The sequence below is a fragment of the Neomonachus schauinslandi genome, chromosome 8, assembly GCF_002201575.2.
Source record: "Neomonachus schauinslandi chromosome 8, ASM220157v2, whole genome shotgun sequence".
Lineage (NCBI taxonomy): Eukaryota > Metazoa > Chordata > Mammalia > Carnivora > Phocidae > Neomonachus > Neomonachus schauinslandi.
The window spans coordinates 136,179,794-136,199,209 of record NC_058410.1 but is presented as its reverse complement, the minus strand read 5'-3'; the positions used below and the strand labels follow the sequence as shown (position 1 = coordinate 136,199,209).

The following is a 19,416-nucleotide window of genomic DNA, read 5'->3' as shown; positions in this document are numbered from 1 at the left end:
CACGGTCGGTTCTCACAAGCCTGAGCGCAGGCTGGGTTTAATCCCTAAATTCTACACTGCAGGGCTCTGCTCCAGATTTAAGGCCTGCCTTTTGGCGTGGGCGTTGGGGGAAGTACACGTGGAATAAGGAAGATCCTTTGAGAAAACATACAGGAAAAAAGTACTGATATAGTAGATAAAAATTTTGACATTGCCTTATTCTTTGTAGAGTGTGTGTGTGTGCACACATATGTAGCTGGTCTTCACAACAAACCTGTGCATTTAGGAGTGGTTACACCCTTTTTAAAAATCCACATATTACGCCAACATGTTCTGAATACCCCTTAGGTACCAGGCTCTGTGCTAGATGTTAGAAGTCAGAATTAGAGAAATAAGGTTATGTAAATCTGTTATTTTTTCTTCCAATTCATTTTTTTCAACTTTAGTGCCCATCAGTTGATCTTTCACACTATTTGACATAAGTTTTTTACATTATATGTATACGTTAAAGGTATTGGAACATGACTTTTGTTAAACTCGGGAATGTTTTTGAATTTTAGCATTGTTTACACACACAGGTGTGTTCTATTTGGTGTTTTTTTTTTTTTACATGGTTTGTAATATTCTAACATAGAAAATAGTCTCATTTTCCTTCTCTACTCCCTTACTAATGGGCATTTAACTTGATTCCAACTTAGAAAGTCAAAATAATGCTGCTGTGAGCATTCTGTTACAGGAGTCCCTTGCGGAATGTCTCTAGGGTGGGTGCCTCACATTGGCTCCGAGTAGAGGCATATTCTCTCTCTTCTAGGTGCTGTAGGTTTTCGTCAAGTGGCTGCATTATTTATTCTCCCCCCAGCGGATTATGAAAATGCCTGTATTTCCTCAGTCTAGCTGTATTGTTGCCACAGTTTTATGTTTTGCCAACCTGATGGTTGGAGACATTACTTGTTTTGTGCTTACACATTTCTGAGAGTCCCACTGTGCAGCCGCATGTCCCGGTGTAACAAGAGACTGCCAGAATTAGGTCCAGCTTTGCATAAAGGAAACAGTACACCTGAAAGCTTACGTTATGTTGCGTTATTTCCAAATGTACAAGGAATTGTCGTGTAAGATTAAAAAATAAAAAGTTCATTGGACTCATTTTTTTCAACATTTATTAAGCTTTTTGTGCCAGGCCCGAGGATTACAAAGATAAACAGATTATAGTCTCTGACCTCAATCAGGGGGTTCTCATCCCAGTGGAGGGAAGAGGTACTTAAACCAGTAGTTTGGGCAAATACCGTAGTCATGAAAGTTGGGGGCTATGAGAACACAGAGGAAGGAGAATACCATTTTAATTCTCTTAATGATGGGGAATGCATGTTAGAAAGTCAGAAATTTCAAAGGGTAGTAAATGCCACCTTAACTGTTTAAAAAGATTTTTACACCTGGGGCGCCTGCGTGCCTCTGTTGTTTGGATGTCCAACTCTTGATCTCCGTTCAGGTCTTGATCTCAGGTTTGTGGGTTTGGGCCCCACATTGGGTGTGGAGCCTACTTTAAAAAAAAAGATTTTCACAGCTGCTATTGGCTATGTAGTACATGACCGAAGACCCCCACGAGCTGCCATGAGCTGTAGATGGGCTCACAGAAGAGAACTTGTCCTCGAACCCAGCATGGGAACCGGGGTAGAGGTGCCTCTGCTCCACACATCACCTCCTCCAGCAGCGAACAGTTTCTCAGCATTTGGCATGCACTTAGCGTTGTGCTGGGTGCTTACATGGACTAGGATGAGTCTGACCACGTTCCTGCTCAGTGCAAGCTCAGAATCCAGATGGGGAGATAAGACCATTTATGTTTAATGATATTTTAATACCAGCTCATGAGAAGAAGCTGAACAGAATTTAAACGATCCTTCTGTATGGCCCCCTGACCATGGAAAGGAAACTTTTATGCCTAGAGAAGTGTCTGAGAGGGAAAGAATGAGTAGAATCATGAACTGATCCAGGAACTGAGCTCTTAACGCATAGCCCTGCACATAGTAGGCACACAGTACACTTTTAACATCTTTGGATTGAGAGAATGTTGTTACTAACTGGGGCTCAGTTATTAATCCAAACATAACCAAGAAAAATCATTCTTTTCTTTTGTAATTTTTTATTTTTTGTTTTGGTTTTTAGGTCAAGAAGTGGTTTTCAAGTGCCTTGGGGAAGGAATTCTTGAAAAAGCCTTTCAAGGGTATAATGCTTGTATTTTTGCATATGGACAGACAGGTAAGTAGCTGCTTTTATTTATAGCCAATGACATTAAATATGCATTTTTTAAAGTCTAGAAATAGAAAACACTTTGGGAAGTGACGGAAACATGCTTCTGACTTTGGGTTTTGCTGAATTAGATGATCAAAAGTAACCCTCTTTTTGAAGGTTCAACAATTTTGATAATTGAGTAATTGAGCAAAGCTAGTTTCAAACTATTAAATGTCATTTTCCTAAATTATAGCTTTAACCTGTATTTGAAATAGAAAAATAATTACCAGTTTCTCAGTATAAAGGTTATAGTAAAAAGCCATAGAACAACTCTTGGTATCATCCTATGCGGAGGACCTTCCCTGGGACACAGGAGTGCTAATGGATTATTAAACTGAGACTGTGGGGCAGGTGCTTGGAACGTGCAGAGCAGAAGTTCGCTAGGGGCTCAGCCGTTAACACTGCTTCAGCAAGAAAGTTAGAGTAAGTCCCACTAATACTGCCTGTTGTCCCATCACCGGACAGCTACGAGACTCAGACAAGAGAACACGTATCAAAGCATTTTCACAAACATAAAATATTGTGGGGGTAAAGTACTGTCTGTGTTACTCAGTAATGTATAGTTGACGTTCACTATACATACTTCTCAAGATTACATATTCATAGTGGTTCTATTTGTAGGCATCCCTCCATCAAGCTGGAGATTGTGAGCGTTACAGAAAGAATAGTATCCTTGCTGTCCAGGGGCATGGGCGTGAGGCTGCGTTTGCCGCTTCTGCTCTGTGACCCTGGCAGATAAATGTAGAGACCTCGTCATGTGGAAGCATTATGTTTCACTCCCTCTGTGGTCCTCCTTCCTTTCTGCTTGCTCTTCTTCAGGTTCAGGAAAATCCTTCTCCATGATGGGCAGTGCTGAGCAGCTGGGCCTTATTCCAAGGCTCTGCTGTGCTTTATTTAAAAGGATCTCTCTAGAGCAAAATGAGTCACAGACCTTTAAAGTCGAAGTATCCTATATGGAAATTTATAATGAGAAAGTTCGGGATCTTTTAGACCCCAAAGGGTAAGTTAGTGATTTAATTAAGCTTGTCATGGGAGTAATAATTGTAAATGATCCTTAAGTTAAAACTGCAAGTGAATATATTTATTTGGTCACTACTGTGGTTTCAGTTCATTCACTGAGAAGTCATCTGCTTCTCAAAGCCTACTGGTATACCCAGTATATATGGTTGATCCTGTATTCATGTGTAAAGTTGCTTACGTATGCCATTTAAAAAGATGTTTTTACTATCGGTATTATTTTTGCTACCATGGCTTGTTCATAAAAATTGAGTTAAGAATGACGCAGTGTCCTCTGATTCATGTTGGAAGGCAGCAGCTCTACATTGGAGGTAAGTGCTGGAACCAGCCTGGACAAGCATTCTCTTCCTGGGCTGTGTGCTGGAATCATGTTGGGGGGCTTTTGAAGCATACACTGGCCTGAGCCCCACCCATTGAGACCATGATTCAGTGGCCCCAAGGGGAATCCCAAGCATGGGTATTTTTTAAAAACTAGGTGATAAAAACCAGATGAGTTTGATTCATAAAAAAAAATTTTTGCTGATTTAAAAATAATACATACTCATAGAAAATTTAGAAAATAGGCAAAGTGTAAGAAGAAATAAAAATGACCTATAATCCCACCACTCAAAAATAACCGTTGTTAATACTTTGGTGTATTTTGATCCTGTGTTTCAAGTCTCCAGGAGGCGGGGGGAGTGTTGAGCTCATTCTCTAAATTCAATTCAGTATCCTGAATTATTTTTAAATGCTTTTCGCAGCTGTGTAATCAAGGGTATCATCATAAGATCGGAATTGTAGGTGATAAGGAAGTGAACCAATCATAGGAAATGTTTATATTGACTTTAAAGTTATTAACTATTTGCATATGAAAGAACATTTATAATACATGTAAGATATAAAGAAAAATAAAATTGACCGTCCTACTTATCATTTGGCTTAATGTATGGAACATGACCAATATTTTTGAACCCCTTTGTGATTCTCTTGGATTCCATTCCATTCCCTACCCTCTCCAAGGTAACCACAATGATGAATTTTACGTTTCTCATTATCTTCATCCTCCTTAGAGTTTACACAGAATTTTGCACAATTTTAAACTTTGTGTGAGGGAGATCATAATATATATGTCCTTTGTTGACTTGCTGTTTTCTTCTTAATGATTCATTCATTCTGGTACATGAAGTAATAATGCATTCACTTTTATTGCTCTTTGGTGTTTCATTGTATGATTATACCATAGCCTATCTCATCTGCTGTCACTTGTGTGGTTTCTACTTTTTACTGCCACAGTGCTACTCTGAGCATTCTTGCGCAGTTCTCTGGGTGTGCAAATGTAGGAGTTCCTAGGGAATACATCTGGGGTGGACCTGTGGACCACAGGATACTGAATTTTTGGCGTTAGGAGGTCCTGCCTAATTGTCTTTCAAAGGACTCATACCAGTTCACAGCCCACCAGCAGTGTACAAGAATGCCCTGTGTGAGACACCATCACAAGCACTTGATACTGTGCCGGGTTACTTTCTCTGGCTCCAGAATAGCATTCAAGAATCTCTGGTTGTGCAAGGCGAGTGAGTCGAGTCTCAGATCCGTGTGCATCCCGCTAGCTCTCTTGAAGATGTGTATTTGATCTGCCCCCATTTAGAGTACACAGAATTGCTTGTTGTCACATTGAATTCTTCATCAGTAAAGACAGGAAAACCTACTTTGTAGGTTACTGTAAGATTAAATGGGATAACTAAAAAGTTCTTAGGGAACAGTGCCACGACTTTGGGAAGCACTCAGTGATTCTTAGTTCCGTTTTTTCCACACTTAAGTGATGCCAAACATCGACACTTGATTTGAAAGGTGATCAATATCTGATGCAATGGAAAAGGTGACAAATGCAATATACTCATAATATATATAGATTTGCTTTTAATCTCAATATGTGTTGATAAGCTTTAAATGGGTCCCAAACCAGGTTTGTCATTTAAAAATTTTAAAAAGTCTTAAAGTCTTCACCAGCAGAGCCAATTCTAAATATAGGATAAATATCAGTAACTGCAAACAACTGCTTTCCTGCTCTATCACTTTCTGTATAAAATTGTTAGCATAGAAGCAGCATAAATCACTTCAGCCTTAAAGAAGCAAATTAAAATACTTTAATATTGTTCACTACTTGATCAAAACCTTTAGACATGATTTACTGAAACTGGGAGTGTGCTTGTGTATGAAATACTCTTAGGTTAAATTTAATTCTGCATGTTCTTTCCTTCTTTTTTTTTTCCTCCTGTTAAAACTGAAGTTCATCGACTAAAGCAAGCAAGTTAGCTTACCCTTGAATTCTGTGTGCTGGCTGTTTAGTTTGGGAGTAGAGATAGAATGTTTTAAATAGTAAGTTACTTTAAATAGAAATCAGAGTATAAAAGACATTCCTCATAAGGAATGCTGTTTTCCTAATCCAAATAAAGTAGCTTTTAGAATATTTTTTGATCATTAAAAAAATTGCAACTTTAGTTTTTGAGTACCTAAAAAGAAAGAAAAGCTTCCCAGTTTGGTCTGATTCATTCATTCCTATTTCTTTCCTCCCAAAGGAATAGACAGTCTCTTAAAGTTCGAGAGCATAAAGTTTTGGGACCATATGTAGACGGTTTATCCCAGCTGGCTGTCACTAGTTTTGAGGTAAGTGTCATTAAAAAAAAAAAGTAAATTGAAATGTGTAGGTAATGTTGAGTGTATTTTTATGTGAGTGCTTCGTAGCATATTGGTACCATGCGTGGTCCAGAAACCCGGTAGCAACACACCCTACACGGAAAGAAAGGGCTTCAACCTGCTTTGTCGTGAAGGCGTGACAGTGCAGCCAAGAGGCTCACCAGTGTGAACTGCTGAGTATTTTCTTTCATGCCGCCTTGTTGAAACTCTTCTCCCCAAGGTTGTCAGTGATGTCCTTCTAGAGAAACCTGGACGTACATAAGCAGCATTGGGTAATCCATTCATTCCCTTCCTGCTGACAGGATCTTCTGTGCTCATTTCCATTATTTTCAGTCTTCTGGTTCTATTTTTCTGAATCGCTCCTCTCTCCATTGACGGACCCGTCTCCTTTTCCTGCTCCTTGACTTGTATGCCTTTTTACATCCCAACTTGATGTTTTAGCCTTACTTCTATTGTCATTGCTTCAGAAACCCCCCAAAACGGCCCACTCTGTGTTGCTGGAGAATGCCGGCCCAAGAGTGTGTGAAGGCGTCCTCTGCCTAGTCGTTCTCTCTGGGGCTTGTGGCCGTCCCACCATCCCCTCCGACTCAGTAGGACGAAAATTAATCTGTGAGCTAACTCCCCCCAGCCATTTAGATGAAGACATTTTTAGTATCACTCAAATGAGAAACAGGATAGCCATCACTTTAAAAGCACCTAGATTCTGAAATGAAGGGAAACCTCTCTGGCGTAAAGGTGCTAAAAGTCAGCACCTTTGCTCACGTGCGTGGTTCACAGCTCAGTGTGGTTGGGGTCCGTGTTCATCTCACCCTGTCACTTATTAGTAAGAGCCAAAGAGCTTGTGATTTGCATCCCCGCTCTGCCTCTTACTAGATGTGGGAAAAGTTACTTGAGCTCTGTGAACGTCAGTGTTCTGTGGGTAACATCAGGGGAATACTTGTTTATTATAAAGTTCATGCATCTGACATGTGTAAGAGCCCGTGGGTTCTAGGTGTTCAAAGATGAATAAGGAGCATTCCCTGCCGAGGCGGCGACATAAACAAGAGGTCGATAGCTCTATAGAGTCGTTAAGCACAGGAGAGTTACAATCACCTAAGGTCACTACCTTATAGTGAGTATCTAGAGTGCTCCAAAACATTAGCTCCTTTCTCCCCCAGGAACTTGCAAAGGGAAAAAAGAGGCGCCAAACAGAGAAAGGGGACAATTGCGGGATGGCCAGAATGGGGGGAACATTTCATATTCCGGAAGGCGGTGAGAGAGGTGGAAGCTCACCCACCTCGCCACGGAAGGCAGACGGGGAGGCGGTCCTTACGGAAGGGCGGGGCCAAGCACGTCCCGGGGCTTGTAATTAATCCGTGCAGCTGGTGGGCAGGACTGCATTCCTGTGTTTGCGCTTATCCTGTGTTCCTTCTGCTTTGCCTGTAGGATATTGAGTCATTGATGTCTGAGGGAAATAAGTCTCGGACGGTAGCTGCGACCAACATGAATGAGGAAAGCAGCCGCTCCCATGCTGTGTTCAACATCGTAATCACACAGACACTTTATGACCTGCAGTCCGGGGTGAGGGCCTGGGGAGGGCCTTCAGTGCAGGAAAAGAATGCAAATATCCTGCAGGGGTGAAGGGTTTCATGGGTGGATTTTATGCTGGCTTTGCTGCTTACTAAATAAGCTACTTTACTTAAATCGTTCAATTTATCAGGTCTTCCTTTATATATAACTTTTTTTTAAAAAATTGGGTTTCTTGTGTAAACTCCCTGAACAGCATGATGATGTCACCATACAACTTTTAATATGTATCCTTTCATCCCGAAATTCCCCTAAAAACAATGGAGTCTACCTCATAGCCATTAAGGGCTATTAAGAAGGAAACCACGGCTTTTAGCCTAAAGAACACTTTTTCAAAAGAAGAGGCATTTGACCTGAATATGCAGGAATCGTCACGTGTTTCCTCAGAGGCACAGAAAATCCCGGGCTCTCTGAGGGCATCCTGGAAAGCTGAGCAAGCTGAGCGGGCTTGCTGCCCAGCTACAAAGCAGACGCGCACCGGTCCAGATTGGACTGTGATGGGGCGCCTGGCTGACCCAGGTAGACGAGCATGTCTCTTAATCTCGGGGTCGTGAGTTCGAGCCCCACGTTGGGTGTAGAGATGACTTGAACGAATAGAACTTCAAAAAAGTAAAAATTAAAAAAAAATAAATTTGACCATGAAATCGCGAGTCCACGTAGCTCCTCCCCTGCCCTGTTGTGGGGGCAGGGCTACTCCGGCTGCCCTCAGTTACCGTGCAGACGTCGGCGTGGACGTGTGCATTTGCACTCACGTGTGTTGTTTCTCTCTTGTTCCCTGCACCCAGAACTCGGGAGAGAAGGTCAGTAAGGTCAGCCTGGTGGACCTGGCGGGTAGTGAAAGAGTGTCCAAAACAGGAGCTGCAGGAGAGCGACTCAAAGAAGGCAGCAACATTAACAAGTAAGGTGGCGGGTGGGATTCGGGTGCCACACTGCAGCCTCACACCCAGCTTCCCCTGTGTCCGGGGGTGGGGAGCGGGGCTTGTGGCACTGGAAGGGAGCGGATGGTTCTGGTGGCAGGTGCTTCTGAGTCTGTGTAGCTTTAGTAAATGGAGTTGAAGAAAACCAACAGCCCTACCTCTCCTGAAACGCATGAGGTTTGTGTGAAGCTACGCGTTGCAGCCCTGTGCGTGTCATCATCATGTCTAATGTAATCTCAGGTAAATGCCAGTCACAGCCCTTGTCACTCAAATCATATCTTAAATTCATCTGAGAAGCTTGCTCTGAAAAGAAAACCTGCTTTGAATCCCTTTGTACAGCTGAAACTGTTTAAACATCAGTGCCTAACAGAATTTAACAGTTGCTGGATAGCTGCCACACTGAAATCTCACTTTTTGCCTTGGGAGCCTGCGGTGCGCCCAGTGCTGTCCTGGGGGCTGGAAGAGAGCAGGGTGGTACGGGATGTGTAGGAGTTTGCCAGGCAGACAAAGGAGATGCCGGCAATGGGCACAGAGGGCACAGCAAACGCACAGACAAGTGGAGGACTTGTTCTTTTCAGTAATGCAGTATCCCAGGACGGCTCCTGCCATGCAGGAGGGGTGTTTGCTTTCCTGCTCAAGAGGGAGCAGAGTTTGTGTTTAAGAGTCTGAAGTGTCAAGTCAGACTGCCAGAGTTTCGTCCTTCCCTTCACCTCTCTGTGCTTTCTTTTTCTCATCTGTAAATGGGGATCGTAACAGTCCCTACTTCATAGACTTGTTGGAGCTTACATGCCCAGGATGCGCTTCGAACAATGCCTGGCTCATACTGTGCACTGAATCAATATTAATTGCTGTAGCTAATATTTTTATAATCTGTACAGATAGCATAATCATTATCATTATTCCAAGCTCAGCAGAAAGCAGTTGAGTTTGTACTTGTAACATCTCTCTGTTGAGACATAATAACTTGGGTTTCGTTTAGGACAGAAGGTGACAAGAGGCAATCTATGCAGGAACATGTTTGTGCAGCTTGCATTTTAAACGTGAGCACATTATAATTTTAGTGTGCTGAAGTTTAAAATTAGAAGGGAAATATCACCCCCTCTATCAGCTGGACACAACAGCACTCACTGCAGAGACTGCTGCTTTAGGGAGTTAATCTTCCAGTCATTCTGTCTCCTGCTCTAATAACAAAGGGCTTGGCTGTATTTCATGACCAAGCACTGTAGGAGTGCAGGCCGGCACCGCAGCTCGGCCTTCCACAGTGAGCTCAAGGGCGGGGATGGGAAAGCAGAAATGGGGGTATGAGGGAGCAGGTATCAACGAAAAGATTGTCACCTGTCCGGGAGATGTGTTAAGCCATGCCAGCCCTTTGCCTTCTGGCTGGGCTTGTGGGAAAACACTAGGAGTTCTGTGCCGAGAATTTGTGAGAATGTAGAGTATGGCTGGCTTTGCTGTATAATGATCGCTAACTTCTGCTGACCTCTAATAAGGTCAGTGTTCTGGGTGCTGTTCTGAATGCTCCATATGGAATCACTCATCTGATCCTCACACCAGCATTGGGGGAGGGGTGTCTGTTATCCCTATTTTACAGAAGAGGAAACCAAGACAGAGAGGGGGTTAAATAATGTGCCCCAAGTCTCAAAGCTCTAAGCGTGGATCTGGATTTGGCTGCAAGCAGTCTGGCCCCAGAGCCCCGTGTAGTATGTGGGGTGACAATGTGTTCTGTTTGCCTGCAAGAGTCCTAGCTGATACTTTCATCCCAGAGTAAACGTTAATAGTGCCCTCTTAAATTTGGGCACTGAATTATGTACTGTCCCAAACCGGACTACCTCGAAGCCACATAATAACATGATTTAGATCCCCCGGCGACTGACTGTCTTCTATAATGCCTTACTGAATTGCATCAAATGCTCTCAGCATCCTGCTGTCTTTCCTTATTTACATACTAGCTCTTTCACAAATGAATATGTGGATTTCCTACTACTAGTCAGTGAGATCTGATCTTCATTTTGGGGGTTCTTTACAGTTATCAGAGCACTTTCATATGCATTATTTCATGTGAGGCTCCTAATAGGTATTTTTATCTCTGTTTATAGATGAGGGAACTAATGCTTGGAGACATTTAAGTAATATGAATAAAAGCTGAGTGGACATTTATTAAGTCTCTGCTATGTGCCTGGCGCTGCATTAGATGCTGGCGATGCAAAAGAACTTTAGATATTCTTGTAGACACTACTGCCTCCCCACCCACCCCCCAAATATGCCCTAATCCTGATCGTAATTCCCAAAACTTGTGCATATGTGACAGTGCAAGGCAGAGAACTTGGCAGATGTGATTAATTTAAGATTTTGAGATGAGGAGATTATCCAGGTGAGCCTGCTCTAAGAGCAAAGCTCCTGAAAAGTGAAAGAGGGAGGTAGGAGGGCCAGAGCTGGTCAGAGTGATGTGGGGTGAGAAAGCCTTCACCTTCCATTTCCCGTTTGATGGTGAAGGAAGGGACCGTGAGCCAAGGAACGCAAGCGGCTTGAGGGAGATGGAGCAGGCAGGGCGACAGCCTGTCCCGATGGCCTCCAGAAGGAGCACAGCCCTGCTGACACTTCTTAGCGCAGTGAGACACGCTCTGGACTTCTGGCCTTCCAGAACTATAAGATAATAGTTGTAATAGCTTCATGTTCTGTTAAGCCACCAAGTTTATGGTTATTTGTCACAGCATGATGGCTGCCCTTGAGCACACAGTTGAGGACCACAGGAGGTCACTTCATTTGAAAAAATGAAAGGAAGGAGGATTTTGGGGGGGGGGCAGACAACGCTGTGAAATTCTACATAAGCCAACACTGAGGCATGGAACTATTTTTTTTTTTATGACACCTTTTACCAGTCTGTGGATGTTTGCCGAGTTGGTCTTGTGCTTTTCCCAAAATAACTGGCTCAGAGGGACTAGAGTTGCCTCTGAATCTTTTCCACTATGCCTTAGTCCAGGGCTGTTTTCTTTACCCCACACACCTCTCTGGTCTCCCCGAGTAGGTGCACATGCCCCAAGAGCCCACTCCGGACCCACGTCTCCAGTAGGTGTCCTCCAGGTTCTCATTGTGGTCATGGGGACGTAGCATGCACGGGACATCTTGCCATTACACGGTGCCCTGACATCTGCAGAGCTGTATGGGAGACCTTCATGGAAATGGGCCCTCCATCCCTTGCCTGCCATTCCAAAATCTGGAATGCCCTGAACAAGCCCTTTTCTTTTCTTTTTTTTTTTTTAATGTTTTATTTATTTATTCATGAGAGTCAGAGAGAGAGAGAGAGACGCAGAGGCAGAGGGAGAAGCAGGCTCCCCGCCTAGCAGGGAGCCCGATGCGGGACTCGATCCCAGGACCCTGGGATCATGACCTGAGCCAAAGGCAGACGCTTAACCATCTGAGCCATCCAGGCGCCCAAGCTCTTTTCTTTTTTTCTTCACAGCTTACCTGTTGGTAGAGCCTCACCGGAACTCTCGTGAGGCTGTCTCTAGTCGTTACCTGTGTTCAGAGTGTTTGTTTACTCATTTAGCGTGGCCGTTTGTAAGTTTAGCCACAGAAATGCCGGTGGGTTTTATTACGGCCTGCTGTCCCAGATCTGTCCGTGGTGGTCATGTACAATGCAGGCAGTGCACGTCCTAAAATTCAAAGTATTCTGCATTTCCATACCCACGTGGCCCCAAGGGTTTCAGACGAGGGGTGCTCACCTGTCCCTTTTTGATCCATGAAGCCAGTATGTGTTGGGCACTGGCGGTGTGAGAGCACGGGGAGGAGTAGCCGGGGCTCTGGCCTCGGGAAGGTCAGGATCCGATGGGGAAGGACCGAGGGCTGGCATGACCACATTCAGTGCCGTGGGTGCAGTGGGAGCCCAGGGACAATGGCCGGAAGGTTCGGGGAGGGCGGAATTTCTAGCCGAGTGACCTCTGTGTGCCTCAGTTTTGTCAGCTGTAAAACATGGCTGAGGAAACAGCCCTGTGAGCAGGGCTATTACGGGGATTAAATTAGTTACTATTGTAAGTGCTTCTTAGAACAGGGCCCAGCATGTAGTAAGCGCTGTAGTAGAGACACAGGTAAAATAAATAATAAATTGAAAGGGCTGCCTGATAGCTCCCAGATGGCTTTTTAAGCCTTAAAACCAGCGCCCCGTTGAGTGCTAAAATTAAAGAAATCTCTGACATGTTTCCTAAGCTTTCTCTCGGCCTCCTATTTGGGCTTCTTTTGATGGAACATTAGTAATCCTCTTAAGCAGACCTGTCAGGGACTTCACAGGGACATTAGTGTCTGCTTAATGGGCTATGGATTTAGGAGCTTCATCTCTCCTTAAGCTCTTAAGAGCTTTAAAGCACACATTATTCCTTCATTTGCAGAGCTAAGGCACGGCATGGCTGCACCACCATGGCCTGTGCAGGGTGTAGGACGAATAGGTCTGTAGACCATCCTCACAGGGGAATACATCTGAAAACTCAAGGCTGTTGCTCCACCTGTCTGTTGAGGGTGGAGTGAGGAAGTCTGTCCCTGCCACCAGAGTCCGGTGGGCCAGCTTCTCGGAGTGCTCATTCAGATCTTGGGGCGCTCGCTAAAACCCCTGGGAATGTCATTGAAAATGGTTCCATCTTAATCTCAGCAATGGCCAGTTATTAAGTGCAAGCAATGTCCATCTAATGAGTATCACTCCTGGTCTCAGTTCGTTTCAGTCACTGTGGTTGATAATAAAGTATATATGAAACATTTCCCCAAATGGGTTCTACTCAACATTTGTTCTAGGGATACAAATATATGTTATTCTTAAGATTCTGTCAAATAATTTGTGTTACAATGTAATAAATTATAAGCACAGTATTTCTAATGTGTCATGTGACTCAATCCTCTTTTTTTTTTTCTTCTTGAGTACTTCCCATGACTCTTAATCATTTCTTCTCGGAAGTCTCGCTTAAGTGGGTATTGCCTGCATAACCGAACATGAACTTGTACCTGGGGAGAGTAAAAGTGGCCTGGTTCTGTCCATTATTCAAGGGCTGGTGGGGGTCCTCATCAATTTACCACTTACACATTGCAGGGTCCAATCTGAATAAACATCTTTGCATTTAATATGAGAGACCCACAAAGGACAGATCAAAAATCTCCTTGGGAGGCAGTAGCCACATGTTCTGGGGCATGTGACATTGTGACTTCAGTGTTTCTCAAAGCAATTTTGGGAAATACTAGTTCCTTGAGTGGCTCTGGGAAGAAAAGGATCCTTGGACAAATAATTTTGATAAAGGCTGCTTAAAAAAATCTCCCTTCAGAGATTCACAAATCCTATATAGCTGTAACTTAGTCCCTGAACTTTTCTGATGACAGAATTATAGGTATTACATCTATTAAAATCTCCAGAACAAATAATCAAAAGAACTCATTTTGGGAGATGTTCGTTTGTACTTGATCTCACCACGGCACTTGAAACGGAAGGGAATGGTTCTTGTTAGACGCACTTTGCTGGATTTGAATGACTCGAATCGGCCACCGGAAACCAGTGGGGGGTGGAACGAGGCCTGTTCTGCATGATCACAGCTTTCCTTCCTCTCCTGCCATGAGATGGGATTGTCCTTGCCCCTGTTTTGCCAAACGTACTCTTTGCATTTCGCCTTTACTGTTAAGAGTGGAGACTTAACTGGGGAAAAGTACTAACTCAAGTCCACTAACTTCATCATCTTTCAACTAATTCTTTAAAAGGCAAGGATTGCATTCTGCTGTAAGCAACAGCTATAGTGACGACCAAATGATGGATTCCTTTTCCTCACTTTCAACAAGAAGTCCAGAAGCTGGTATAGCACCTCAAAAATGCTGTCAGGCACCCAGCTCGACAAACCTTAGTGTGTGTTCACGTTGTCCTCATGACCTCAAGATGACTCTATCATTCCAGGCATTGTAGCCTTATCTGTGTTCCACACAAGAGGGGGAAAGGAAGGGCAAAGGACCACTGGCTTCTGGCTTATGTCTACAGAATATGTACCTTTTCTACCAGAACAATAGCTTTCTTGGAAGCCCCACCCAGTAATGTCACCCTGCATCTCATTGGCCAGAGCTGTGTTTCATGGCTTCCCAGAGCTGCAGAGGACTCTGAAAAGTGGAGTTTCTAGCACAGCATTAGCATCCCAGCAAAATCAGGGCTCTGTTAGCAAGTAAGAAAGGCAGAAGGGATATTGGGCCAACATCCACAGAGAGTACCAAAGCCAGCATTGAATCAGTCCTTTTTAGAAAGAGATCCATGTTCTGTCCTTCAGTGTATTTAGACTCAGTTTTACTCAGCAGAGATATTGACTGACCGATTTTTGTAAGCCAGGCACAGTAATGGTACGATGTAGAATGGTCTCTGCTCTCAAATCAGTCACAACCTTAAGTAGAAAGAGATAGAGAAATATATATGCAGGTAACTGTAGCAAAGTTTAATAACTAAGTACCGCACTTACGACCTTAGAAAAAGATCATTAGAAAAATAGGTAAAATAATATATTTGAAATCCATCCTGGAGAGTATAGATAACTCACATCATATCTACTCCTAAGGGAAGGAATCTGGTGGTTTGGGTTTCAAGGGAAACTATGGAGGTTGGAGGAAGGTGCAGAAAAGGAAAAAAACCAAAAACCAAAAACTGAATTATGACCGTGTTCTTCTCACTGATTTTATTTATTGGAGCTGCTTTTATTTTGTTTTTGATCCTCCTAGTTTTATTTACTTTCTTCTTAATCTCAAATTCTCCATTGTTACAGTAGATAGGTAGATTTTTAAAATTTCTATCTTAAAACATGGCTATCTGTTCACAAATCGTTATCTCCTAGCCTAATCCTTCTGTCCTCTTCACTCAGCCTCTCCTCATTTACTCTGTGCCCACTGCCCCAGCCCAAGAACTTATGGAAAGGTTAGGAGTTTCCTTACTGTCTCCATCTCCCTTAGGTTCAGGGAAGGAGCTGTACTTCGGTAGAATTAGAAAGATTCCTGGAGCAATTTTTTCAGCCCCTCAAATTGGCAAACAGCTCCACCCTGTCCTGGAAATCTGAGCTGCCCATTTGCCTCCAGCATAAGACAGCGCTAGCAGGATCCATAATTTGTGATTTCATTATATTCTTAAACTCCCTAGGAATAAAGTTACTGTTAGAATAGGTAAACCTACTGTTCACTTTTCACACATAGTTTTTGAGGTTCCACAAGCCCCTGGATCATTGTTCCCAGGTGGAAGGTAGCAAGGAGGGGTGGCGTGGCCCCCTGGTCACTGGGCGACCTGGTTACCTCTCACCCATCGTGGGAGTCCCCTCACCCTGCAGTTTTTTTCTTTTTGCGTCAAAGGGACAGTAGGTTTAGAGAGAGTTCTTGTTTTGAATGTGTGCACACTATCAGGTAAAAGGCTTCTACTAGTGATAAGCTTCCCTAACTGGGTAAGTTACAGAGCTAAGTACACACAAAAGGGAGTCGGGAGGCCATTATCTGTCACGCCCCAGAGTCACGTGATCGTGTCTGCCCAGCCCCGCCCCTCCGCTGAGGCCCCTCAGGTGCTGTACGTGCTGACGACATACGACGTACTGACGCAGCGTGCACGTGGTGCCGTGGGCGGTGCTGACGCTGTGCCATCGTTTCCCTTTTTGCCCTGAAAGCGCTCGTTTGTTTTTTGTGTCCTTGTTTAGGAGTGCCCGGAACTTTCCCTTTTTACTCCTGACACTATCAAATTAGAAAGTAGGACCAGTTGCCACCAGACAGGGTCACATCTCTCTCTCAGTGAGGAAAAACACATGACAACCCCAGAACGCGTTTGCATATGAAGGGCACTGTTCACTTAATACTGACCTTGGAGTCCCGGAGCTCTTTATAGTCTGGATGAATTAAAGTACTTTCTGCTGTATTTAAGTATTAAAAACATTATCAGTTCAAAGAATTGTTTTCAACTGAAAATTTTTTATTCCAGTAGTTGCAAAATGTGAAAGATGCCCTATATTCTTTATTAAAGCAGAAATGTGGTTTTGCCTTATATTGAATTCCTGTTTTTCTTCTATTTCATATATATCACATGCCATTTTCTTTCTTTTTAAATTTAATTTTATTTCATCATGATAAGTATAATCTTTCATTCCCATTCCCCCTTCTCTCTGGTGGGGACCATCAGTTTGTTCTCTAGAGTTAAGAGTTTGTTAATTGGTTTGTCTGTCTCTCTCTCTTTTCCTTTGCTCGTCATGTTTCTTAAATTCCACATATGAGTGAAATCATATGGTATTCATCTTTCTTGAACTGACTTACTTCGCTTAGCATTCTAGCTCTATCCATGCTGTTGGAAGTGGCAGGATTTCATTCTTTTTTATGGCTGAGTAATATTCCATTGTGTATATATCCTCTTTATCCATTCATCTGTTGATGGACACTTGGGCTGCTTCCATAATTTGGCTATTGTAAACAACACTGCAATAAACCTAGGGGTGCATGTATCCCTTTGAATTAGTATTTTTGGGATAAATAATCATTAGTGTGATTACTGGATAGTAGGGTAGTTCTATTTTTAATTTTTTTGAGGAACCTCCATACTGTTTTCCTCAGTGGTTGCACCAGTTTGCATTCCCACCAGCTATGCAAGAAGGTTCCTTTTTCTCCATATCCTCACCAACACTTGTTTCTTGATTTTTAGCCATTCTGACAGGTGTGAGGTGATACCTCATTGTATTTTTTTTTTTTAAGATTTTATTTATTTATTAGAGAGAATGAGAGACAGCACAAGAGGGAAGAGGGTCAGAGGGAGAAGCAGACCCCCCCGCTGAGCAGGGAGCCCGATGCGGGACTCGATCCCGGGACTCCAGGATCATGACCTGAGCCGAAGGCAGACGCTTAACCAACTGAGCCACCCAGGCGCCCCCCTCATTGTATTTTGATTTGTATTACCTTGATGATGACTGATGTTGAGCATCTTTTCATGTGTCTGTTGGCCATCTGGATGTCTTTGGAGAAATGTCTTTTAATGTCTTCTGCCCATTTTTAAATTGGATGATTTGTCTTTGGGTGTTGAGTTGTTTCAGTTCCTTATTGGATATGTCATTTGCAACTATCTTCTCATATTCAGTAGGTTGCCTTTTAGTTTTGTTGATTGTTTCCTTTGTGCAGAAACTTTTTATTTTGATGTAGTCTGAATAATTTATTTTTGCCATTTTCTTTCTTAAATTTGTTATCTTTGGGAGGAGTGATGGAGTGTTTGAACTTGCATTTTTTTTTTTCTTTAAGATTTATTTATTTGAGAGTGAGAGAGAGACAGTGAGAGAGGGAACACAAGCAGGGGGAGTGTGAGAGAGAGAGGCAGGCTCCCGCTGAACAGGGAGCCCGATGCGGGGCTCGATTCCAGGACCCTGGGACCATGACCTGAGCCGAAGGCAGACACTTAATGGCTGAGCCACCCAGGCGCCCCTGAACTTGAATTTTTTTTAAACAACTGTATTGGGAAATAGTTCACATATGCATACTTTACCATTTTTTTAAATTTTATTTTATTATGTTAATCACCATACATTACATCATTAGTTTTTGATGTAGTGTTCCATGATTCATTTTTTTGCGTAGAACACCCAGTGCTCCATGCAGTACGTACCCTCTTTAATACCCATCACCAGGCTAACCCATCCCCCCGCCCCCCTCCCCTCTAGAACCCTCAGTTTGTTTCTCAGAGTCCATAGTCTCTCATGGTTCATCTCCCATTTAAAATGTACAATTTAGCAGCTTTATTATTTTCAGAATGTTTAACCATCATCACAATCTAATTTGAAAACATTTTCATCATTCCCAAAGTAACCTTGTGTCCAAGTCATTCCCATTTATACCACCTCCGGCCCTGGACAATCACTGCCTTCATCTCTTTTCTGGGTATTCACCTATTCTGGGTATTTCGTATAAATGGAATCGATATGTGGCTGTATTAGTTTCCCAGTGTTATAACAGGTTACCACAAACTGGGTGGCTTACAACAATAGAAATTGATTTCCTTATAGTTCTGGAAGCCAGAAATCCAAATCAAGGGATTGGCAGGGTTTGTTCCTTCTTGGGGCTCAGAGGGAAAATCTGTTTCTTGCCTCTCTCCTACCTTCTAGTGGTCACTGAAGCTCCTTGACCTTCCTTGGCTTGTAGATGCATTGCTCCCATCTGTGCCTCTCTTTTCACACGGCCCCTCCCCTGTTCCCTGGGTGTCTTCACGTGGCCTTCTTTCTTATAAGGCACCAGTCACTGGGTTACAGCCCTCTGTAAGCCAGTATGATCTCGTCTTAACTAATTACATCTTCAGGGACCCTATTTCCAAATAAGAATCCATCTGAGGTTCTGGTGAACATGAATTTTGGGTAGACACTGTTCAACCCAGGACATTGGCCTTTGGTGTTTGGCTTCTTCCACTTACCATAATTTTTCAGGGTTTTTCCATGTTGTAGGTTATATCAGAATCCTCTCTTGTGGCTGAATAATATTCCATTGTGAGGACACCACATTTTATCCATCCCTTCATCATTTGACGGACAGACACTTGGGTGGTTTCTACATTCTGGCTGTTGTGAATAATGCTGCTATGAAAATTCATGGACACGTTTTTGTGTGGGCATATGTTTTTATTTCTTTTGAGGTGGATTTAACTGAATCTGTCAATTATATTGTACATATTTATGTCACTTTGCAGGAATGGCTATTATTAAATTCTGGCTCATTTTTGACCTCTTGAATTTGCCTTTGTATTTCAGTGATTTTCAAATGACTCACCTTTGAGCGATTATGTTTTGCAAGAAACATGCTTTCAATTCATTTCATGGAAGTGTATTGTTAACATTAGAAAGAAAGCTATCTAGTCTTTCATGCTAAACTCTGGTTACTTGCTGATATGTGCTCTTTTGTTTTTATAGATAAGTAATAACATTTAATTTTTTAACCATTCACAAAGTATTTTCTCTTTGTGATGTCCTGTAAGCTTCCTTGTACT

The 19,416-nt window shown here is 42.9% G+C and overlaps 1 protein-coding gene across 2 annotated transcripts in view; it reads left to right on the top strand.

Moving 5' to 3' along the window:
• Nucleotides 1-19,416, top strand: part of KIF13A (kinesin family member 13A) — a 203,509-nt gene that overhangs the window by 115,965 nt on the left and 68,128 nt on the right. Inside the window, exons 5-9 of one of the 2 annotated variants that reach the window (XM_044917454.1) lie at nucleotides 2,140-2,232; nucleotides 3,085-3,265; nucleotides 5,838-5,925; nucleotides 7,381-7,515; nucleotides 8,307-8,419. In XM_044917454.1, the coding sequence (XP_044773389.1) occupies nucleotides 2,140-2,232; nucleotides 3,085-3,265; nucleotides 5,838-5,925; nucleotides 7,381-7,515; nucleotides 8,307-8,419 (610 nt within the window). Of the gene's footprint in view, nucleotides 1-2,139; nucleotides 2,233-3,084; nucleotides 3,266-5,837; nucleotides 5,926-7,380; nucleotides 7,516-8,306; nucleotides 8,420-8,627; nucleotides 8,679-19,416 lie in introns of those variants that run through there. The other variant, XM_021696971.2, reaches the window with a different exon arrangement.